At 45.1% G+C, this 24,867-nt stretch overlaps 1 protein-coding gene across 2 annotated transcripts in view; it reads left to right on the forward strand.

Moving 5' to 3' along the window:
• The window catches only part of EDN3 (endothelin 3), a 65,244-nt gene that overhangs the window by 36,193 nt on the left and 4,184 nt on the right, over window positions 1-24,867 (forward strand). For both annotated transcript variants that reach the window (XM_084854300.1, XM_084854301.1), the window contains exons 3-4: window positions 21,029-21,205; window positions 24,595-24,703. In XM_084854300.1, coding sequence (XP_084710426.1) covers window positions 21,029-21,205; window positions 24,595-24,670 — 253 coding nt within the window. In that variant the 3' untranslated portion in view covers window positions 24,671-24,703. The remainder of the gene's footprint in view (window positions 1-21,028; window positions 21,206-24,594; window positions 24,704-24,867) is intronic.

Genomic DNA, 24,867 nt, shown 5'->3' on the forward strand with positions numbered 1-24,867 from the left:
GGGGGGGACTGATCGCCTCCCCCCCCACTGCCGGCTGGATCAGGGTAAGTGTTTCGCACACCCCTACTGATGAGGAAAGAGATCTTGGGGTTGTGGTGGACAGTTCAATGAAGATGTCAACCCAGTGTGCAACTGCTGTAAAAAAGGCAAACTCCATGTTAGACATAATTAGAAAAGGAACTGAGAATAATACTGCCAATATAATACTGCCCCTATACAAATCTGTGTTGCTGCCACACTTGGAATACTGTATCCAGTTCTGGTCACCACAACTAAAAAAAGATATTGTAGAGCTGGAAAAAGTGCAGACAAGGGCAACTAAAATGATCAAGGGGCTGGAGCATCTCCCCTATGAGAGATGGTTACAACAGCTGGATTGTTTAGCCTGGAAAAAGGATGGTAAGGGGAGACATGATAGAGGTCTACAAAATTATGCATGGTGTGGAGAATATGGATAGGGAGAAATTTTCCTCTCTCTCTCAAAATACTAGAACCCGGGGTCATCCTATGAAGCTGATTGGTGGTAGATTCAGAACAGATAAAAGGAAGTACTTCTTCACACAGCGCATAGTCAAACTATGGAATTCGCTACCACAGGATGTAGTGATGGCCACCAATTTGGATGGCTTTAAAAGGGGGTTGGACAAATTCATGGAGAAGGCTATCGATGGCTACTAGCCCTGATGGCTATGTGCCACCTCCAGAACCAGAGGCAATGAGCCTATGTACACCAGTTGCTGGGGAACATGGGTGAGAGGGTGCTGCTGCGCTCATGCCCTGCTTGTGGGTTCCTGGTCGACAGCTGGTTGGCTACTGTGTGAACAGAATGCTGGACTAAGTGGACCCTTCGTCTGATCCAGCATGGCTCCTCCTATGTTCTTATGACATATGAAGACCAGTAGTATTGATGGCTTTTAAAAATAATTTATCTATTTAGGACCCAATCCTATGCATGTTTAGACAGAAAAAAAGTCCTACAACTCCCAGCATCCCTGCTGTGCTGGCTGGGGAATGCTGGGAGTTGTAATACTTCTTTCTGTCTAAACATGCATAGGATTGTGCCCTGAGAGTACAAACCTGTGGGGATAAACAGTCGCCTCCAAACACAGGGGTGGCCGACTATCCAGTGTAGGGTAGATGGACCATGGAGGGGATCCTCTTCTCTGTGCTCCAGCCACCCTGCTTTTGCAGCTAGACAGCCGATTTTGGCAGTCTAGCCAAGGGGCATCGGAGTGGGGTGGTTGGGGGATTCCAGACAGCACAGAGGAAGCATTGTAACAGTGCTTCTGTGGTGTCCTCCCCACCCCGCCCCCAGGAACCCTTTTCACCACTCCTCACTGCTCTTATGAGCGCGGAGCTGGGGATGAACTGCGCTGCCAACGAGGGGGTGACGTTTTTGGGAACCGAAAAATCCTATGCTGTCTAGACATTGTCTAGTGGCCATAGGATTGTGCCCTGACTTAATTAATTTACACCCCACCTTTTTACCAGGAAATGGTACTCAAAGCGGCTGATTTAATGGATTCATAGAGGCTATTAGCCAAGATAGTTAAAAATGGAACATTCAAGGATAGTATGCTTCTGATTATCAGATGCAGAATATAAACAACCCAGAATGGCTGTTTCCCTCATGCCGTGTTGATGACCTTTGAAGGTAGACCTCTTGCTGGCCAACATTGGAGGCAGAAAGGTGGACCAGGTAGTCTAAGCCATAAAGCTAATGTGTCCTGTATATAATTTTAGGTTGGACAAATCAATCTATCTGGTCCATGTGGTTTGCATTCTGTCATAAATCCATTCCATCCAATATATGCTTTATTGTGCATTAAAAAACTGCATGAAAATCACAACTATTTCCATACACAACTTGCCATAAAAGATGCATTTTTGTATCCAACTTGCCCTAGAAAATGCATTTCTGCATGCAGCCTTCTGAGCTGAGAACTATACTGCAAAATTTGGAGAAGTCTCGCAGAGTGGTAGGCGGCAGTATTGCAACCGAAACTCTCCCCACGACCTGAGTTCAATCCCAGCAGAAGCCAAGTCTCGGGTAGCCGGCTCAGGTCGACTCAGCCTTCCATCCTTCCAAGGTCGGTAAAATGCGTACCCAGCTTGCTGGGGGAAAGGTGGTCATGACTGGGGAAGGCAATGGCAAACCACCCCACTATAGCCTGCCATGAAAACGCCAGCGCAAGCGGCGTCCCTCTAGGGGTCAGTAATGACTCGGGGCTTGCACAGGAGGAACGTTTCCTTTCTAATCCAAAGAATAACTGTGTTCTGGTCTTCATAGTGGTCTGAGAAGAGCAAATTAGGTTGGTTCACTTAAAAATGTGGCCCAAATGAAATTCTCCCCCATTTCTAATATAATTGTGGTGCTGTATTTTCTGATGTTGCTGAGCATTATAATATAGAAGAGTAGTAAGTGCTGTTTAGTGCATGGTTATTTAAAAGTCAGACACCAGAGTTTTCCACTCATGCTTTGTGCATTGTTGAAACAAAGGCTCTGCATTATTTCACACTCTCCTTCCCAATACAGATATTTATTGGAGCCCCCCCTCCCCTTCTTGTTGCTGGGACCTCTGTGATTTGTTTTATGAGATCCAGTGAGACAGAAATTAATTTCTTCTGCCTTAATTTTGACCCAGGCGTATCAGTCCACGATCACAGGAGAGGAGGAGGGTGGAAATGACAATTTGACTGTTTCTTTGTGTGTTTTTTGAAGCGTTAGAAAGAAGACAAATGGCTTGGAGGCAAAGACATTTTGTAATATCTTTCCTGGGAGCTGAGATGTCTAGTACATCTTTTAGTTCATCTGGATCTAGTTTGAGCATTCAGAATTTTGCATGGTTCCATATTAAACTATAGTCTCCGTGGTAACATTGCATGGGCACTCTCCTTGCATTATCCTAGAATAATTATCTCTCCTTCCCTCCCTCTCATCTATATATATATCGAGAGAGAGAGAGAGAGAGAGAGTGAAGTGAGAGAGAATAATGTAATTTGGATTAGATGACCTCCTACCTGTAAAACAGGGAGAATAAACAGAAAACAAGGCATTGCTATGTACTGCTTTGAGACTGGTAGTTTTGCAAATTGTACACAAATTGCAAACGTATGGATGGGTATGGGCTCGGCGCTTTGCAGAATGGCCTACTTCTGCTTGGACCAATTTGGAGTCGATCTGTGCCGACTCAGTGTGGAGCCAGGGTCTGGAAATCTGACGCTTCATGCTTCCATCGACTATCTTGGGAAATTAAAAAATATACTTTTTTTCTGGGTCAGAAGTGGATGATATTTGTAGGCATGGTAGCCCCTCAGGAGGAGATTACACTTGCCAAGTTTTAGAAAAGAAGTGGAGGGGATTTTGTGCTATGTACCTTTATATTTAGATTATTTGAGGGGGGAACTATCGGTAACCTGTTTTATTTCTGGGCAGAATTGGATGAAAATTAAAGAGATAGCTTCCCTGGGGAGCAGGGGGTGGGGGGTCAAGCCTGCCAAATGGCAGAAAGATAGCTGCAGGGATTTTTGTGCAACAGAAGACTTGACATTCTGAGGGGGATGTGATTTCCCCCTCTTGTTCCTCATGGACCATTGTGCAGAAAATGACTGACACCCTAACGGAGACCCTAAGAAAGAAAACTGCAACGTTTCAAAAGATTAGGTGCAGCACGTCATGTGGAAAGGGAGCTCTCCAATTTTGGGGGGTGTGGTGAGGAAATTGATTGGCTTCCCCTTCACTTTTAAATTCAGAGTTGTTCCTCATGTAGGGTTCTTTTAAATTCAGGCTTTCACATATTACAAACATACGCTCAGCAGGGAGCTAGGCAACCAACTACAGCTCTTTCGTAAACATACCTGTACAAGATGTCTGCTTGCAAGCACTTATTTGTTGTATTCTACCATCTAGGTGCTGGTGCTCAAGCTGTGGCAGCCCTCCTTCCACCAACTGCTCCCCACAGGGCTACTCAGGGGGGCAGTTGCCCTGAGGGGATGAAAGATTCCTCGAACTTGCTCTGAGGGGAGGAAAGAGAGACAGCAGAAACCAGCTGGGGAAGTTGCCCATCATCTACCTAAGCTTTCCCTGACTTAGTGGCCTCCAGGTGTTTTGGACTACAATTCCCAGCATTCCTGACCATTGGCCATGATGGCTGGGACTGAAGGAGTTGAAATCCAAAACGTCTGGAGGGCACCAGGTCAGGGAAGGCTGAGTTAGCTTCTGGTGTTCCAGCTGAGACAGCCCCTCCCTCAGTCAGTGGCAGGGCTGGCCCTCCCATGAGGCGGGATGAATCCCCCACCTCAGGTGGCAGATCTGGAAGGATGGCAGATCCTGTGTACCCTGCTGCCAGGAGGGCGGAGAGTCCCAATGCTGCCACTGGCCAATGCTTCTCAAAGTGGGGCATAGGGTGAGCGCTCCAGAGATCCCCGCTGGCCACACTCCTGTTGAGGCAAATTCTGCAGCAGGAAAGCAGCTGTCATGGCTCTCCAGAGCAGCTGCCACTTGCCCACCCTATGTGTCACTCTGACTAGGGCATAGGTGGGTGGCTGCTCTGGAGAGCCGTGCCGGCCTGGCCAAAGGCTGCGGCAAGAAAACATCTGGTGTGGCTCTCCACAGAGCCCACCCAGCCCAAATGCCTCGCTTTGAGGGGTCCTTCCTCAAAGCGAGGCATTAAGAGGGAAAGTGGGTGGTGGCGGCAGCTGGCAGGGGGAACCACAAGGCAGGGGCGGTTCGTGCTTCCTCATCCCTGGCAGTGGCAGCTTGCGCTCCTCCCACTCCAGGTAGTGGTGGCGGTTTGTTCTCCTCCCACTTCCGGCAGAGGTGCACAGCGGCAGCTCATGTTCCCCCCCATCCCCAGTGGCTCACGCTTCCTTGGCAGTGGTGTGTGGAAGTGGCTCACGCTCCCCCGATCCCCACGGCAATGGTGTGTGGTGACAGCATGACCTCCCGCCTCAGGTGGCAGGAGGACTTGTGCTGGCCCTGCTCAACTGCCACCACAGGGCTACTCACAGGCCATCTTGCCCCTGAGGGGAGGGGAGATTTGGTTTTCAAAATATCCCCCACCTGCTGTAGCTTGTTGTTTTATTATATAGTTTTTAAAATCCTTATTGCTTTAATAGTTCTGTGTCAACCAAAGTTCTCCTGAAAACTGGCATATAAATATCTTAAATCATCGTCGTCATAATTTCAGACTTTATATTTTTAGGTGTACACTTGTGGTACCTTGGGCATACACCTAGAAGCATGTGTAATGTATGAAATGACCCATAGGTGGTTTATATAAAACTACCTATGTTCCCCTGCCTGTGTCTGGCTTTAAAAAGTAATTACAAGTATTTGCTTGTAATAAACGACTGCTGACTGTCAGCCAGCATTCTGGGTGAGGCTCAGAAGTCTTGCACTGGAGTGAGATTAGATATCATGTTATCAGTTTATTTCAGCAGGCTCATTTCTAAATTGCTTTACTTTCACCCTTTATTGCCATAACACTTCCTTGATTTTACACACCTCTCCTCTGCCTGCCTGCCTGCCTGAGTGCTTCCTTATTCGTCCCCACATTTCTCTGCACGTTCATCTCTTTTGTAGCAGTCTTTTCAGGCCATCCCTCAACCGTGGTGCAACACCTTTTGCTGCCAAACTCCCTCCTCCGCTGTCATCATCTTCTTGCAGCCCCTCTCCAGCCAAAGGACTGACACTGCTTTTCTCTGGATTACACAGCGAATTTATAACCTTTCAGTGCTGCCTTGATTAAAAAGCAGAACCGTGTGGCACTCCCAGCAGATGGCTGCAGAATGCCATCGATTTTGATGATTAAGCTCTTCTTGGCTTTCTAAGTGGAAGGAGGAAATGTACGGTGATATGCCACAGGGCCAAAGTGCATGTGACAGAGTGTTCTGTTCTGCTTGTTCCTACTTGTGTTGTTGTTGTTAAATGAAAAGCAGCCATGTGAGGCTGAAACTGGGAGCAAAGGATTGGCAGTGGGGAGAGGCCTGCTTAATCTTTGCCCTTTCCTGCTGTTTGCCCACTCAGAATTGCTACCCTCCCCCAGCTGCTTTTCTGCCCACTGGGGATCCTCTATCTTATCCCTCAGAGCAGGACTCCCCAACCTTTTTGGGTCAGTGGGCACATTTGGAATTTTGAGGGTGTTGCGAGTGCACTCACAAAATGGCTGCCATGGGGGGGCTTGCCCATTCATAAAATGGCTACCATGGTGGGCCAAAATACTCATTTCCCATTGGGCAAACTGTTTAGACTAAAAGAAAAGTAACCTGCCCAAGAACTTAAGGGAGAGATGGGGTCTGAGCTCCAAAACACAAAGCCACTCTTTTGAACGCAAACAAAGATGACGCTGGAGGGCAGCACTTTGCTTTGCAGCTCTCAAAATTCCAAACGTGCCCACCAACCCAAAAATGTTGGGGACCCCAGACTATAATATCAATAGTGGACATCTAAACCCCCCAGATCAGCTTCAGGTGTGATAATGAAGCTGGTGGAACCAAGAAAGACAAGAAAATGTGCTGCTTGTTATTATGAAATAATTTTTAAGCTGACTCTTCATCAGGAACTGCACATGTTTGTATGGCCCCTTTCCTCCTGCTCTGTGCTGCTCTTATGAGCACGGAGCCGGGGATGATCTGCACTGCCAGAAGGCGGCGGGGGAGTGGGCAGGGAGGCAGTTTTCTGGGAACCGACGTCGGAGCATGGGCTCTGAGGTCAGTTCCCCAAAACCGAATAATCCTGTGGTCATCCAGCCGCTGTCTAGTGGCCATTGGATTGTGCCCCAAGTTTTTATTTTAAGAATTGGGCAGATGCATGGAGATCAGGTCAATTTAAGGTTATTAGCCATGACAGCTAAATGGAACATCCATGAAAATACTCAAGAGAAGCAACAGGGAACAGTAATCTCCATGGTGCCTTAGTTGGGAGCTGGAGACATCTACTACCTTGGGGTGCTCTACCCACTTTTTCTCATCACCCAGCTGATCAGGTCTCAGCTGGGTGGTGGTGGTGGTGGAGAACAGATCGCTGTCTTCTTGCTGCTATTAGCAAGGAAACAGTGATATGGATCATGATTGCTGGTGGTATCTTCACCCCTGCCAGTGATCCTGATGGAGAGATTGGTGGGAAGGGAGAAGAAGTTAAATCTCTTCTCCCTTCCCAGTGATCCTAATGCTCGATCAGGATCCCTGGTGTGTGTGTGTGTGTGTGTGGCGGGGGGTTAAAATCCACCCCAGTGATTTGATCCCTTAATCTTAGCAGGCAGGCAGGGAAGGTTTAAACCTCCATATCCTTGCTCACTGAGATGTGTGTGTGTGTGCAGAGAAGTATGAGTCTGTGCACGCGGCCCCCAACCCATCTCCCGGCATGTTACATGGCCCTTGGGGCCAAAAGGGTTGCCCATTCCTGTACTATTAGACAGACATTTTGGTCAGATCCAGCAAGCCAGTATTTAATGTTCTTACCTGTGTAGGATATTCATCACATGTGATGTGTCCTAAGATGCAGTATTGTTTCTGTTGGGATTTTCCCTCCATGAGGCCTGGCTAGCTCATGCCCTGACAGCTGGGGTGTGTTGGCCACACAGAGAGTTAGTAAAAATGCTCCTGCTAGCAGTCAGCCAAGAGGCCCCTTGCCAGATTCACAGATACTATAATGCCCTTTTTTGAAAGGCTGGGAGAAAAGTCAGATCACTTTCTTTCCTCTGAGAGCATTTACCCTTTGGATTGCCTATTACAGACACTTTTGATGTCGGAACCCTGCTGGCCCAGTAGTAAAGCTAAAGGGGAGGGGGATTTCCCCCTCTTTGGTTACATTTGTGCATAAATCTCTTTAGGAATGTTCGTACTAAGGCTGCACTCCTATGCGCACTTATTTGAGAGTAAATCACTGAGATTTACTGTTGGGTAAACATATTGGATCAAGCTGTAAGGGTGCTATGGGGTAATGGCTTTCTTTATAGGCTTAAAAAAATTGTATTATAATTTATTTTACAGCTTAATTACTGCATGTTGCTTTGAATGCCCCAAGGCAGAGAATGGAGCTAAATAATACTTGTAATACTATAGGGGTGGGTGGGTGTCTAACAACTCCTTATCCAAACTTCTCCCACTCACAAATGCTGTTTCTGTTCTTCCTTCCATCTCTCATAACCTTTCAGAAATAATTTATAAGTATGATGAGGGTGCAATCCTATGCATATTTAGGCAGAAAAAGCATGCTGGGAGTTGTAGGCCTTTTCTCTGTCTTAAATATGCATAGGATTGCACCCTTAATTGGTTAATTGATCATCCAAATGATGTGGATTCTAAATGTCTAATTTAAACATTGCTGTGACGGCACTGGTGGAACCAGTCTGTGGACATTGGTAATTAATCTAATTACATTTTTTATCCTGACCTTCCTCCAAGGAATCCTTAGCAGTGTGCCTCCCCCCCCCCCAATCTTATCATCTCAATAGCTGAGAGAGTGACAGATCATCCAGTGAGCATCATGGTTGAATGGGGACTCTTGCGACTACACAATACTGGCTGAGTTTGGGACAGAACACTAAAGTTTGATGTTTATTATGGTTAATGTCACCTGCACAAGCCCAGGGCTTATGCGCTCTCCCCTCCCCTCCTCCCCTGTGGCTGCAAGGAGGAGATCAGAAGCTTTCACTTCTATTTTTGATTAAGCAGTTTGATTAACCCCAGTTCAGCATTATGTCCAAATTCTAAACTGTGGTTAATCTTAACTATATTTTAGGAAAATGTGCCAGCTTCAAACTGTGGTTTACAGTCCTAGCTTGTTTACCTAAACCAGGGGTGGGCAATGTGCAGTCCTCACTGCCCCCTGCTGCAGCTCCTGCAGCCCCCCAAATTGTAAAATAATAATAATTAAAAAACAAAATGGCATCTGGAGGTTTGTAGCTATAGTGTACCAAAAGGGTTAAAATTAGCTTGAAAACAAATGAATTTGGATCTTTTTGGTGCTCTGGGTGCCATTTTTCATTTTTTTCATTTTTAAAAAAAGCTTGGTGCAGTGTGGGGGAGAGGTGCAGCATGCCTGGGGGTGGAAGGTCTTCCCAAAGTTGCCCACCACTGCCCTAAACCATAATCAAGAGCCCACTGTTTTTGATTCAAATGTAATGATAAACCATAGTGAATTGAAAACGTAAGCAAAAGCTTCCAGTCTCTTCCTCATGACCATGCTAGAGGGGAGGAGGGGGAAGCACATGAGCCCGAGACTTGTGCACATTAACACGAAACCATAGCTTAGCATTATGCCCAGATCAGATCATTGGCTGTCTTTTGCATGAACTAACGATGCAAGTAGATTGCCTCCTGCATTATGGCTGACACCTGTAAATGCCTCCTTTGTGTGTCTCGATATAACTTTTACTGTGAGTCCACGTTCTTAGAAATAAAAAAGGTAGTAGGTTTAATAAGGAAATAGGACTTAAGGTTGTTGTTGTTCAGTTGTTCAGTCGTGTCCGACTCTTCGTGACCCCATGGACCATAGCACGCCAGGCCTTCCTGTCCTGCGCTCTCTCCCGGAGTGTGCTCAAGTTCATATTCATTGCATCGGTGATGCTATCTAGCCATCTCATCCTCTGCCATCCCCTTCTCCTTTTGCCTTCAGTCTTTCCCAGCATCAGGGTCTTTTCCAGAGAGTTTTCTCTTCGCATTAGGTGGCCAAAATATTTGAGCTTCAGCTTCAGTATCTGTCCTTCCAATGAGCACTCAGGGTTGATTTCCTTTAGGATGGACTGATTTGACCTCCTTGCAGTCCAGGGGACTCGTAAGAGTCTTCTCCAGCACCGCAGTTCGAAAGCATCAATTCTTCGGCGCTCAGCCTTCCTTATAGTCCAGCTCTCACAGCCATACATTACTACTGGGAAAACCATAGCTTTGATTAGACGGACCTTTGTCAGCAAGGTGATGTCTCTGCTTCTTACTATGCTGTCTAGGTTTGCCATAGCTTTCCTCCCAAGGAGCAAGCGTCTTTTAATTTCATGGCTACAGTCACCGTCTGCGGTGATCTTGGAGCCCAAGAAAGTAAAATCTGTCACTGCTTCCATTTCTTCCCCTTTTATATGCCAGGAAATGATGGGGCCAGATGCCATGATCTTCGTTTTTTTAATGTTGAGTTTCAAACCAGCTTTTGCACTCTCCTCTTTCACCCTCAACATGAGGCTCTTGAGATCCTCTTCGCTTTCTGCCATTAGGGTGGTATTGTCTGCATATCAGAGGTTGTTGATAATTCTCCCAGCAATCTTAATTCCAACCTCTGATTCATCCAACCCGGCATTTCTCATGATGTACTCTGCATATAAGTTAAATAAGCAGGGTGACAATATGCAGCCTTGTCGTACTCCTTTCCCAATTTTGAACCAATCGGTTGTTCCATGTCTGGTTCTTACTGTTGCTTCTTGACCCTCGTACAGGTTTCTCAGGAGACAGGTAAGGTGGTCTGGTACTCCCATCACTTTAAGAATTTGCCACAGTTTGTTGTGATCCACACAATCAAAGGCTTTAGCGTAGTCAATGAAGCAGAAATAGACGTTTTTCTGGAATTCTCTTGCTTTCTCCATGATGCAGCGAATGTTGGCGATTTGATCTCTAGTTCTTCTGCCTCTTCGAAACCCAGCTTGTACTTCCGGTAGTTCTCGGTTTGCATACTGCTGAAGCCTAGCTTGTAGGATTTTGAGCATCACTTTGCTGGCATGTGAAATGAGTGCAATTGTGCGGTAGTTTGAACACTCTTTGGCGTTGCCCTTCTTTGGAATTGGAATGTAAACTGACCTTTTCCAGTCTTGCGGCCATTGTTGAGTGTTCCAAATTTGTTGGCATATTGAGTGCAGCACTTTAACAGCATCATTTTTAGGATTTTAAATAGCTCAGCTGTAATACTGTCATCTCCGCTGGCTTTGTTGTTAGTAATGCTTCCTAAGGCCCACTTGACTTCACTGTCTAGGATGTCTGGCTCAAGTTCAGTGACCGCACTATCATGGCTATCAGGGACATTCAGATCTTTCCTGTATAGTTCTTCTGTGTATTCTTTCCACCTCTTCTTAATCTCATCTGCTTCTGTTAGGTCCCTGCCTTCTTTGTCCTTGATCATGCCTGTCTTTGCACAAAACGTTCCCTTGAGATCTCCGATTTTCTTGAAGAGATCTCTAGTCTTTCCCATTCTGTTGTTTTCCTTGATTTCTTTGTATTGTTCATTTAAGAAGGCCTTCTTGTCTCTCCTTGCTATTCTCTGGAACTCTGCATTCAGTTGGATATATCTTCCCCTTTTTCCCTTGCTTTTCGCTTCCCTTCTTTCCTCAGCTACTTGTAAAGCCTCATCAGACAGCCACTTGGCTTTCTTGCATTTCTTTTTCTTTGGGATGGATTGAGTTGCTGCCTCCTGAACAATGTTACGGACCTCCGTCCATAGTTCCTCAGGCACTCTGTCTATCAGGTCTAATCCCTGAAATCTATTCCTCACCTCCACTGTATATTCATAAGGGATATGATTTAGGTCATACCTGAATGGTTTACTGGTTTTCCCTACATTCTTCAATTTAAGCCGAAATTTTGCAACAAGAAGCTCATGATCTGAGCCACAGTCAGCTCCAGGTCTTGTTTTTACTGACTGTATAGAGCTTCTCCATCTTTGGCTGCAAAGGACATAATCAATCTGATTTCGATATTGACCATCTGGTGATGTCCATGTGTTGAGTTGCCTCTTGTGCTGTTGGAGAAGAGTGTTTGCTATGATCAGCGTGTTCTCTTGGCAAAACTCTATTAGCTTTTGTCCTGCTTCATTTTGTACACCAAGGCCATGCTTGCCTGTTATCCCGGTGATTTCTTGACTTCCTACTTTAGCATTCCAATCCCCTGTGATGAAGAGGACATCTTTTTTTGGTGTTAGTTCTAGAAGGTGTTGTAGGTCTTCATAGAACCGATCAACCTCAGCTTCTTCGGCCTCAGTGGTTGGGGCATAGACTTGAATTACTGTGATGTTGAATGGTTTGCCTTGGATTCGTACTGAGATCATTCTATCGTTTTTAAGATTGTACCCCAGTACTGCTTTTCCCACCCTTTTGTTGACTATGAGTGCTACTCCATTTCTTCTAAGGGATTCTTGCCCACAATAGTAGATATGATGGTCACCTGAATTAAATTTGCCCATGCCTGTCCATTTTAGTTCGCTGATTCCCAAGATGTCGATGTTCAATCTTGCCATCTCATGTTTGACCACCTCCAACTTACCTTGATTCATTGATCTGACATTCCAGGTTCCTAAACAAAATTGTTCTTTACAGCATCGGATTTTCTTTTCACCACCAGACACGTCCACAGCTGAGTGTCCTTTCGGCTTTGGCCCAGCCTTTTCACTCTTTCTGGCGCTACTTTGAAATACCCTCTGCTCTTCCCCAGTAGTATATTGGACACCTTCCGACCTGAGGGGCTCATCTTCCGGTGTCATCTCTTTTAGCCTTGTGTTACGTTCCATGGGGTTTTCTTGGCAAGAATACTGGAGTGAGTTGCCATTTCCTTCTCCAGTGGACCACATTTTGTCAGAACTCTCCGCCATGACCTGTCCGTCTTGGGTGGCCCTGCACGGCATAGCTTATGGCTTCACTGAGTTACGCAAGCCCCTTCGCCACAACAAGGCAGTGATCCATGAAGGGGAGGACTTAAGGTAGTAGGACTTAATAAGGAAATCAGTTGGCCACTTTAATTCAGTGAAAGAGTTTTGTGTTATAATTGTTTTATGGGGATGACACACCTTGACCCCCAGAAAGAACAGATTCTTGGGAAATGTACCTTCTGGAAAAGACTCTGATGCTGGGAAAGACTGAAGGGAAAAGGAGAAGGGGACAGCAGAGGATGAGATGGCTAGATAGCATCACCGATGCAATGAGTATGAATTTGAGCACACTCCGGGAGAGAACGGAGGACAGGAAGGCCTGGAGTGCTATGGTCCATGGGATCACGAAGAGTCGGTCACGACTTAACGACTGAACAACAACCACCTTCTAGCTATGTCTAGAACAGTTTCCCCAAACATCTGATAGCTAAGACACATTTTTTCTTCAGATCAAAATTGGAGGTTCACTGTAGCACCTGAGAGTGCTTATTTTTAGAGTCTGAATTACCAACCATTAGTGGAAGGTGCTATCTTATGTTCCTAAGCAAGTAACTTAGTCTTAGGGTGGCCACTTATGGATTTCGAAAAGAGGACATGCATCACCAAAAAAAAGACAAAAGGGGACACACATTTGCATAAAATGTGCATATGCTAATTTATATGTATAGATGCAAATTGAGAAATGAATTACTAAAATTTCAGTAGAAATGCAATACATCTCCCCATAGTGGGGAAGACTGTGGCCAGGTGACCTGTGTGTCTGCTCAGTCTGCTGTCCAGGTTGTGATGGGCACCTTCACAACCCCGGGTTCTCCCTTCTTATGGCTCTTTATCTTTAAAACAGGCTTGGAACGTACAGCCTTTCAGATAGAGGACACCTTCAAATAGAGGACTGTCCTGTGTAAAGTAGGACACCTACAAGTGTTCTAGACACACCTTCTGACTGGAAGGAAGCCAGGGCAGCAGTGAATCATGCAGGGAACAAAGTGGGCAGGTTCGTCTTTTGGTGGGTACACTGGGCTCATAAGAGCCTTTAATGTTTTAATTGTTTTATTTCTCCTGACGCATTTCTTTCTCTGATGGCACATCTGTGTGCTCCAACACACAGCTGGGGAAAGAAATTGTGGATTCATGTATTTCCATCGAGCTCAATTATTGACTTTCCGTTGTTCAGATTTGAGATGTAAGCATTGCCCAAGGCCAAAATTGCACTTAGAGTGTTTTGGAACATTCCAGGTATAGTAGAACAAAAAGGAAGACAAGATGCTTCTGCCTTCTTGAAAGAATGCAACTTTCTTGACCCCCAGGGCACACACTGCTACTGTGCAGTTACAAGGATGTAATTTGAACTCTGTAAATCCTCTCATTCATGGACAGCATGAATGCTAATGGTACTGGACTATGTTAAGTTGTATCTTTTTATTGGACTAAGCATGTGTTCAGAAGGTTTCTGTGCAAGCACTCAGATCACAGAGGTTTTTCATTATGCATAGGCATCCCCAGCGAACCAATTATACAACAAAAACAATTTCTGATTGCCTTCATCACCATGAATACCAATCATGTAAATACAACGGCAGCAGTCCAAGTTGCTTTAGGATTTCCTTGATGTTATTTAATACTTGACATTCACATAGCATTTTGATGTTCAAAGTTTGTTGCGTATGTTATCTCAGTAATCCTTAGAGCAGCTCTGTAAAGTAAGGCTATATTATTACTCCCATAATTCAGAAGTCAGGGCTGAACCCAAGAGTGGGTTCATGACTTATGGGAGATTGAACTGGGAACTTCTCAACTTGCGCTCTTAGCTAGTGCGCTGCACCAGTACTTGGGACCTTATTCCTTGAATTGATTGATTGAGGACACAACCCTGTCTGGATGCCTGGCAGCTTCTGAACTCAAGAGGCCGATGGGCATCCTATGCAGGGTGGGAGGAGCACGGAGGTGATTTTGCCCATCTAGCTGGGGCTCTGCGGAGCGGGAGGGAAGGAGGCTGGGGCAGCCAGAGGATTCTTTGTAAGCTGGCCGCCTCTGTCTCCTCCCCTCCCCACCCACAGAACTACCCTGTTTGCCTCCTCTCCAAGTTCGCATTTGTAAGCTTGTAGAGGCAGCTGGCTGGGAGGGGGCGGGGAGCTCAGACTCCTGGGCACTGTCTCCAACCTTGCATCCAGAAATCCAAAAAATCTTATGGCCCCCCAGACGCTGTCTAGGGGCCATAGGATTGCTCTCCGAGTTTCTTTAATGCAAAGTTATACTCATAATCCAAATTGAAAATAGTATAAAACAAACAACTTGACCCAAAAGGCCTACATATCAGACTGGAAGAAAAGAAGAATGAACCAGTGAAAAAAATCTATCACAGTTACTTCTGGAAAATTTTTGCATCCTTTGAATGAAACAGATAAAGTGCATATATAAGTGTGTGTGTGTGTGTGTGTATAAAACAGATATCTATATATTTGTATAAGATAAAACAGATAAATGTTTATATATGTAGTCATTACCTGATTTACAAGAAACATTACAGCCGTAAAAATTCACAATTGATTCACATCTTGGTGATGCCTACTCAGAATTCCACAGACTCTAAAATAATTTGAGTCTTGGATAACTTGCAGATATTTTTCTGCAGGCTAAAAAAAAAAAATCACAATCTTATGCAGAATCGGAATGGATTGAATTTAGCAGTGGAAAAACAAGACCTTGAGCAAAATCGAGTTTGATGGATTCACCCATTTCTGTGTGGGCTTTCATGGAGGTTCAGTGGGGCGTCTCTGACAAGTGTTATAAAGTATGCTTTAATTTACATGGACATGCATATCACATACAGGTAAATCAAACACACACTTGAGGGATCTTTTGGCGTCGAACTGTGGGCGCTTAGGAAAACCTGATACTCTCAAAAGTTGAGAGAGTCAGAGACCACAACAAGGTTTTTGAAAGCAATTCTTTGATTTATTAAAGAGGAATTTAAAATGAATTAAAATCACTCATCAGGGGAATTAGAACTATACATACACTTGGGGAATTAGAATCATACATTAACCCTCAGAAAGTTAAAGATAAGCATATAAAGTCAATAGTGAAGTACACTGGGATGCATAGAAAATTGTGTGTGTGTGTTTGGATGTGTAGCTGATCATGGAGGAAGAGAAAGATGGGGGGAAGGAACTTTCAGTTTGATATTTTTCAATGAAGGAGTAACAGACTGTTTTGGGGGATTGTGAGAGAGTTTTAGAGCAAATGCAGGGTTTTGGAAAGAGTGCTTGAACTACCGTACAATTGCGCTCATTTCACATGCCAGCAAGGTTATGCTCAAAATCCTACAAGCTAGGCTTCAGCAGTATGGGTGGAATATTAGGAAAAGGGAGGGAAAGGGAGAAGGAGAATAGAAGATGATGCAAAGATTCACCTCTCCTTATCTGCTGACTTGTGAAGTGATGGGAAGCTCTGTTGAGTTCCTTCTCTGGGAAAGAAGGGAGGAAAAGGGGGGGATTGCTCTTCTGAGCAGAAAGGAAGGAAGGAGTCCTCTTTCCTTCTCTCCCTCTCTGCATGTTCCATGAATTTGGGTTGCTGGTTTTATCCTTTATCTCTCAGGATGTAGTAATCAGAATAAAAAAAAACAAGTCTTCCAAGATTACTCATGGGTGTTTGAAAATGGATTTTTAGGTGTCAGACATTAAGGGAAGAAAGAAGACAGTGGGATTCTCTTTCTTTCCTGATGTAAGGAAAAGATGGGAGTTGATGGGTGCATATTTCTGGCTTCACAGGTCCAGGTGAGCAAGATAGCCAGCAGGATTTTGGTGATGGACTTAAACAAAGGTGACAAAAGAGTCATGTAGGCACACTATAATATTACACAATATTGGGTTTTCAGGGTCTTGCAGCTTTAAAAGACATTGGATTCTTTATTTTTCCTTCTATTTGGCTTAAACAGGAATGTTAGAAATCAGCATAAAATATTTTCATGGTGGGGGCTTCTGTAGTTGTTGTCTTAAGGCAAGGTCTGAAATTTGCAAGTGTTAACACAGAGAAATTAAGGCAATCAGAGCACAGTGGCTGGCCAGAAAGTTCATGCAAGAAGTCTGCAGGTCCTCTTGGGTTGTGCAAGGCCTCAATATCCTATGGGACCTGCTTTTCTGCCCTTCTCCAAGACCAAAAAAACCCTTGTCCCCATCGAGATACAGGCCACATTTCCCCAGATCGGCAGAATTTGGGGGTTCTTCATAACACAAGAGTTTCTACAAGTCTGGACTGGGTCCTCGGCCTCTTTTATGAGTAACAGAATAAATGGCACAACAAACCAATATATGCAAATATGCTCGGTTTACGTAATAGGGAGAGAGATCCTGTGGCCCCTAGACAATGTCTAGGGGCCATAGGATTGTTCGGTTTCCTGGCTCCGAGGTTGGAGACAGGGCTCCCACCTGGGAGCCAGGAAACCATGCTCCCCTCCTGCTCCCCCCCAACTGGGACAGAGAGAACCGCAGAGAAATCACCCATCTAGCAGAAGTGTAGGGCAGCTGGATTGTGGAGGCGAAGATAGCTTCCACTGTCCTCCTGCCCCGCACTGGGTACTCAGCAGCCTCTGAGTTTGGAGGCTGCCAACTATCCACATAGGATTGTGTCCTTATAGAGCTCACAGTGGACCAGTGGTACTGCAAAGTTCCTTCACTACCCAAAAACCAGTGCGATCTTATACATGTCTACTCAGAAGCAAGTCCCATTGAGTTCAATGAGACTTACTCCCAGGTAAGTGTGCATAGGATTGCAGCCTAAAAGGCCTGGGTTCAGCCCCTGGCATCTCCAGTTAAAGGAGCATCTGTATAGCATGAGCTGCTGTGAGTTCAGATTTGATGGTTTGGGGTTACATGGACCTTGGTACAACTTGGCACAAGGCAGCACTTGCTATACTACATGTTTGGAGTTAATGGGTCATGTGTCTACAATTGAGAAGATTTTATCAAGCAATTTGGTAGGTTTATACATGTGTGGCAATGGCTTGATTGTTGATCTGTGATGAATATTTGCCTTGCATTTGCTAAACGATTATATCTGCTAAACCATAAGCCTGCAGTTACAGGACCGCTTGTCATCTCATCAGGGCGATCTTTGTTATATCTAGGTTTGGTTGCATTCTATACAGTATACTTTAGCTTGCTGTTGTCGTTGTTATTCACCCATATTTACCGCACATTACTCTCTTCCCTTGTGTTCATGTGTATTGGTTTGTGCCCAGGTAATTTGCTTCACAACATGTTTACTTTGCCTGCCCCCACTTTTAGAAATATGCTTTTTATTAAAAGGGGAAAAGGAGTTGACATTCATAGACTTTGCACTAAACACACACAAACATACTGAGCACCACTTAACCCAAATTCTGTGCAATGCAAAGCTGAATTCGGAGTTCTGTACAAATTTTGCAAATTTGACATATTGTTGCTGAATTTGTGTAGTTTCTTCCGTTTTTCCCCAACCATGGAGAGTCACAAGGAGATATGTGAGACCCTGAAGGTCTGAAATCTTCTGGCTCCTGAAATTTCTTGAGACATTACGCACACCCTTTCAAGCCTATCGTTGCAATGGAGTGGTTAAAAACATGCTTTCAAAATGAGTGCTGTGCTTCTAAGGAATTCTGGAACACATACAGCACTGATACGAAATACTCTGTTCTTAAATAGAGCTGCACTGAATATTATCCATTTTCAATTTTCTAGCCAAAATACTGATTTTTGTAGGGTAGAAATATTTACTGGAAAACACATTGTGTAAATATTTAACCTCCCTGCCCCCCATCTTTCTGATGCCATCTTTCCCATTGCTGATCTCCCCCACCCTCCATTCTAAATCAGGCACATGAGCGATCCCAGCCCATAAGGGATTACTTTGTGAATGAAATGATATTATGATGCTATGTAGCCAGTCAGATTTCACTATGTGATCATAGTGAGATCAAGTAATATCTCAAAAATGGTTGAAAGAGGGGTGTTCTTTTTTTTTTTTTACACTGTTCACAATATTCATCAAAAACTGTGAGTGGTTTTGGTTCAGCTTTATTCTTAAACTCAGGAAAAATATTGGCTTATTTCTCATATTAAACTGGGATTTTTCATCCTCTTTAGTGGACTAGCTCGCCTGGCCTCATAGTACAGCAGCATAGCCAACCAACTGTATCCTTTTTCTGAATATGGTGATTATTTTCAGATATGGAGGCCTATGATATTGCACATGTAAGTGTATGCTGAACCAACTGAGCTTGGTATAAAACATAGTGACTCATATGGCAGTATGAAAATTATCCCCATGTATTAGTCCAAAGTGCATGATTGTAGTGAAAAGTTGAGCTGATTGTCAGCACTGGAGAAATGCAACTTAGAGAGCAATCCTATGGCCCCTAGACAGCATCTGGGGGGCCATAAGATAGTTTGGGTTCCTGGATCCGATGTCTGACCCAGGAGTCTGAGCTCCCCTCCCAGCTGGTGCAGAGGGGGTGGTGCTGGCTGCCTCTCCGATGCTGGACTGGAGGGAAAGGGGACAGTTCTGTGGGCGGGGAGGGGAGGAGGCTGAGGAGGCCATCTTACAAAGAATCCTTGGGCACACCCAGCCTCCTTCCTTTGGGCTCTGCAGACCCTCCACTAGACAGGTGTAAAAGTGGTAGCCATATGCTGTTAATGGGAGAAAGCATCCTTAAGACCTGATATGATTCATCAAGCCAGCAGCAAACCCCAACACCAACTTGGAATCTGATCAGAGAGCACAGTGGGGCATGACTGCAGTAAAGTCTACTTCCTGATGATAGTAGTTGGCAACCAGCAATTGCACTATTTGACTTGCAGCATGTCTGAGCTAGGGATGCTGGTGAAGCTTTGTGGGCTTGAGCCCAGGTATGAACTTCGGGTGCTCTTACAGCAGGGGTGCAGAACTTCAGGCCTGAGGGCCAAATCTGGCCCTCTGGAATTCCCCAGATGTCCACAATCCCTTTTTCCCAATCATCGATCATTTGGTGGTTTCCTGGCTTTCGTACCATTCCTCCCCCTGCCCCCCCTTCATAAAGGTTGAAATGCCCCGTCCAAAGCTTTTAGCTAAAAGATGCTGGTATTTTTCTGAAATTTTTGGCCCTGGCCTTTTGCCTTGGTCTCCACCCCCTTTTGCCTTTGGCCCTGACTGCCACTGGAATGTGGCCCCCGAAAGCTTCTCGGAAATGGAATTCGGCCCTCAGGCTGAAAGAGGTTCTGCACCACTGTCATAGAGCCTCAAGGAGGTGAGCATTGCTGAAGCCCTGAGTTGTTCTTCAGCTCGCATTTTGATCAGAATTGGAGAAGAATGCCCCGTTTCCTGCCACTTTCCTCACCACACACCTGTCCCTTCCCTGTAAGATACCTCCCTGGGGCCATGGCAGAAGCAGCTGCAGCAGCACACAAGGGAGGGAGGAAGTTGGACCCTTCTCCCTCTTTCTCTCTGCTGCTCTGATGTGAGACATACTTGTGGAGTTACTGTCCTGTGACTGGACAAGCAACCTAATGCATTTGGTAGATGTGGAAATGGTGGGAAATCATCAATAAAATAGCAAGCAACCCAAGAGGTCCATCTAGCATCCCTTACAATACTTCAATATCATCATCAATATCATCATCATCATCTTGCTGTTCTGGCACTGGGGTTAAGAAAATATGGTACATTGAAGGCCAACTCCTAAGCTTGTGGCTGATGCGAGAATTGAACTGCCGGCTTCCTGGGTCACAGCTTTCACTCTCGCAGCACAATCCTATACATGTCTATTCAGAAGTAAGTCCCATGGAATTCCCACTGAGTTCAGTGGGGCTTTTGCCCAGGTAAAGGATTGCCTATACGACTACCAATCTCTGACTTTAGTTTAGTGGATGGGGCAGAGCAAGGCAGAACTGCAAAGTGAGGCTGAACTTTCCTTGGCTTGTGAAATCGTTTGGAGTTCTGTTGGTCACATTCAACATCCATGGGCTGGATCCAGCCTGAGTCACACCTAGATCAGGCCCATTGAAATCAATGGAATGTGTGTTAGTTTTCATAAGTAAAATAAAAGTCCCATTGTTTTCAATGGGTCTACTCTTAATAATAAATTTATCCCACCTTTCTTCCACTGTGGAACTCAAGGTGGCTACATGTGGTTCCCAGGTGGTCTCCCCTCCAAGCACTGACCAGACCCAGACCTGCTTAGCTTCAGCAAGGTAGCTGCCTCATAGCCTTCAGACTATGACCTGGGACTTAAGTATGACTAAGTCTGGATCCAATCCTGTATTTGTTGGGAGTTCAGTACCAGACAACACTTCACTGAACAGGGGTTAGGAGGTAGGGGATGGAAATGCTCATATGAGAAGGTTGTCCACAATAGTTTTCAAAAATGCTAAGGCATGTTTCTATCTTTTGTTACAGGAGGACCGTTCCATATGGGCTGGCTAATTACAGGGGAAATTTCAGGGGCAAAAGGTCTGCTGAGAAGCATCGCAAGAGTTTGCATTCATTAAAATGGCCTCCATTGCGCTGCTCTTGTGCAGACAGATGTGACAAGCCATGCATGCGTTTTTGCACAAGGACCCAGAGTGGCCAATGGTAAGATTGCTCTTCTGTGGATATCTGCATGTCAGAATGATGTTTGTGAACGGCATGGAGAGAGCAGGAAGAAATATTTCTTCCTCACTCATAATGTTAGAACTCTGGCTGACCCAGTGAAGCTGATGGACAGGAGCTTCAGGACAGACAAAGGGAAGTACTTTTCCACAAAGTACTGAATTAAGATATAGCATTCACTACTTCAAGATAGTTATTAGCACGGTCTCTTGCCCCCGCCCCGCTCCTTTCACACACATCCACAGCTAGGTGGGAACTGCTTCCCAAGTGGGAAGCAGTTTTAATTTTTTCTATATTGACTTTTTATGCTGTATTTTATCTCGTGAATTGTTGTAAACTGCCCAGGGAGCTTCAGCTATAGGATGGTATAGAAATCAAATAAAACATAAATAATAATAAATATGGTGCAATGCCTTGTGGCTGTAGTATTTGTGTGATTATCAGAATTCCTGAGCTCTTTCCTGCCCAGTTGCTGACCTCCTTGGAAGGAGGTCAGGCACCCGCTGGGCAGGGAAGACCTGTGTGATCGGCATAGCTGGTATGTTCTGGTATCTGCACACACACTGCAACTGCATCAGCATAGTACCATGAAGAAGTAGCTCTGGTGTGGCTGGATGTTTGCGTGAATAGGGCCTCAGATGGCTTTTGAAAGGGTTTGACGGATTAGTGCAGAAAAGGGCAACTAAAATGATCAAGGGGCTGGAGCATCTCCCCTATGAGAGAAGGTTACAACAGCTGGGATTGTTTAGCTTCGAAAAAAGGAGGGTAAGGGGAGACATGATAAAGGTGTACAGAATTATGCATGGTGTGGAGAATGTGGATAGGGAGACATTTTTCTCCCTCTCTCAAAATGCTAGAACTCGGGGTCATCCTACGAAGCTGATTGGTGGGACGCAGGACAGATAAAAGGAAGTACTTCTTCACACAGCGCATAGTCAAACTATGGAATTTGCTACCACAGGATGTAATGATGGCCGCCAAGTTGGATGGCTTTAAAAGGGGGTTGGACCAGTAGTGTAGTGGCAAATTCAGAAGTGCAGGGTCCCTTGGTGACAGTCACAGCCACGCCCCCTTCTAAGATTATACAATCTTGTAAGATATGCAACCTTCAACTGGGATCCAAAAACAGTGCAGCTGAGAGTAAGGCAGGGGTATTTCAATTGAATGTCTGAGAAAAAAATGCAAGGGTGGTGTTAAAATATTTTTCACTCACTCACAAACGTTTTAGGTTTTCAAAATATGATACTCTATGGAAGCTTCACCCTCTCAACTCAGCCCTCATGGACAGATCCCTTCTCATTAAAACAGCCCTCTTGCACACACCCTTAGCGCCCCAACATTACCCATTAGCCTTCCCTAAGCTCCTTCATTATATCTCCCTTCTCCCCCTCCAGCAGAAACATCCACACACCCAGCTGGATTGAACTACACACACACACACACACACACACACACACACTGTTGTAGTGGTAAATTTGGAAGTGCAGGAACTCATTGTGACAGTCTCCAAGGGCAGTCCAAAAATTTCAGGCTGCTGTGTCGATCCATATCAACAAACATTTTTTAGGAGTTTTCATCTCCACCAGGAGCAGGTCTTTGGTAAAGGGAATAGGTCTTAATTGCCATTCCAGACCAAGTCATCCCAAATACTTTGCATTCCAACATACAGTGAGGATCACAGCTAAGCTCAGAGGGAACAGGGAATTCTGAGAGGGGTGGCAGATGACATCAGAGTCCCTGCTAATGAAAAAGTGCTGGGGCTGCGTCCCTGCGAGCCCTGCCTCCACTACACCACTGGGTTGGACAAATTCCTGGAGGAAAACTCTGTCAATGGCTACTAGTCCTGATGGCTATCTGCTACCTCCAGTACCAGAGGCAGTGTGCCTATATACACCAGTTGCTGGGAACATGGGCAGGAGGGTGCTGTTGCGCTCATGTCCTGCTTGTGGGTTCCTTGGTCAACAGCTGGTTGGCCACTGTGTGGACAGAATGCTGGACTAGATGAACCCTTGATCTGATCTAGCAGGGCTCTTCTTATGTTCTTATGAGTCTATTAATGGGTATTTAGAGCAGGGCTGCAGAACCACAGGCCTGTGGGCCAAATCTGCCCTACCTGCTGTCCCAATTCAGCTGCCTGGCATTCCCCAGATAGCCCCACCCCCTTTACCCTGGCCCCACCTTTTTCCCTTGATGTCCGATTGTTTGGTGGTTTCCTGGATTTTGTGCAGGTTTTTCCACATTCTAAAAAGCTAAAATACCTCTCTTAAGGCTTAGTAACTGGCAGTATGAGCTTTAAGCAAAAACATCCTAGCATTTTGGATATTCTGCCCCCACCCCACCCCTTTGCCTTTGGCTCCACCTCTTTTGCCGTTGGCCCCATGCATCACTGGGGCGCAGCCCCAAGAGCTTCTCCAAAATGGATTTCAGCCCTTGGGCTGAAAGAGGTCCGACACCCCTGGTTTAGAGCCTTCGTGTTCCCATTTGTAAGATCCTCGACCAACAGTAGGGACAGCCACCATTTTAACTGTTTGAATGTGACCTTCTGAAAAACATCTGGCTGGGCACTGTTGAAAAAGGAGTGCTGGCCTAGGAGAGTCTTGGCCTGGTCCAAGAGGGAAGCTTTGATGTTCTTAAACATTCCCTTGATTAGTGAAAAGTTCCTTGTTCTGGCAAGCTTTTGGCTTGTTGGCTTTATTTTTATATTGTTTTATGAAGTGAGAGTGATACTTTTAACTGTTGTAATCTGCTCTGAGCGATGCAGTGGCCTTGGAAGGGTATATATAATCTTTGAAACAAAAAAGTAAGATTGTACAAGCTCAGCACTTTGTCGTATCCCATGTGTGTTTAGTGAATGGAAGAAACAGAAAACAATCTTTAATGTTTCTTGGTGGTGCAGCATCGCAGGAATAATGGCAAGCATGTCACATCCATTTGTTTTGTTAAGCCAGTGGTGGCCAACTTGCAGCTGTCTGGCTAATTTCATGCAGTCCTTGACCAGAGGTGTAGTGGTCAATTTTGAAGTGCAGGTGTTCATCATGACAGCCTCCATAGCCTCACCTCAAGGGGAGTCCAAAACTTCAGGCAACTGTGTTAAAGCCAGTTCTCTCAGTTTACATCTCTACCAGGAACTTCTTGTAAATTGAATGGGTCTTAACTGCCCGTTGAAGACCAAGCCATCCCAAAATATTTTGCATTACAACAGGGAAGAATATGTTGCTGCTGGGAAAATTCATTTGCCCCAGCTGTTGAGAAGAGTGTAGCTAAACTCAGAGGGAACAGGGAAGTCTGAGGGGGGTGGCAAATGACATCATCATCCTGCCCTGGGGCTTCCACCCCGTGAGTGGAACCTATATGAACCTTCTCTTCCACAGCAATAATAAGGAGGAACTGAACAGCACAGCAGAAACAGAGCCCCATCAAAAAAAGGATTCCATTCTCACTGAGTAGCTCAGCAGGATTCAGCTGCTTCTGAGTACAGAGGTATGGTCTATATTTTCATTATGGACATTTGGAGGGCAAGTAAATATTTTGATTAATTGCCAAATCTATTAGTTTCAGAAGTAAAAATAAAAATAAAAATGCCTAGAGACAAGTAGTAGGCTTTTTTTTTTTTTTTTTAACCTGAATGCATGCATATTTATTAC

This window comes from Heloderma suspectum, chromosome 4, assembly GCF_057233095.1.
Source record: "Heloderma suspectum isolate Gila_16-S chromosome 4, 16-S_ref, whole genome shotgun sequence".
NCBI classification, from domain to species: domain Eukaryota; kingdom Metazoa; phylum Chordata; class Lepidosauria; order Squamata; family Helodermatidae; genus Heloderma; species Heloderma suspectum.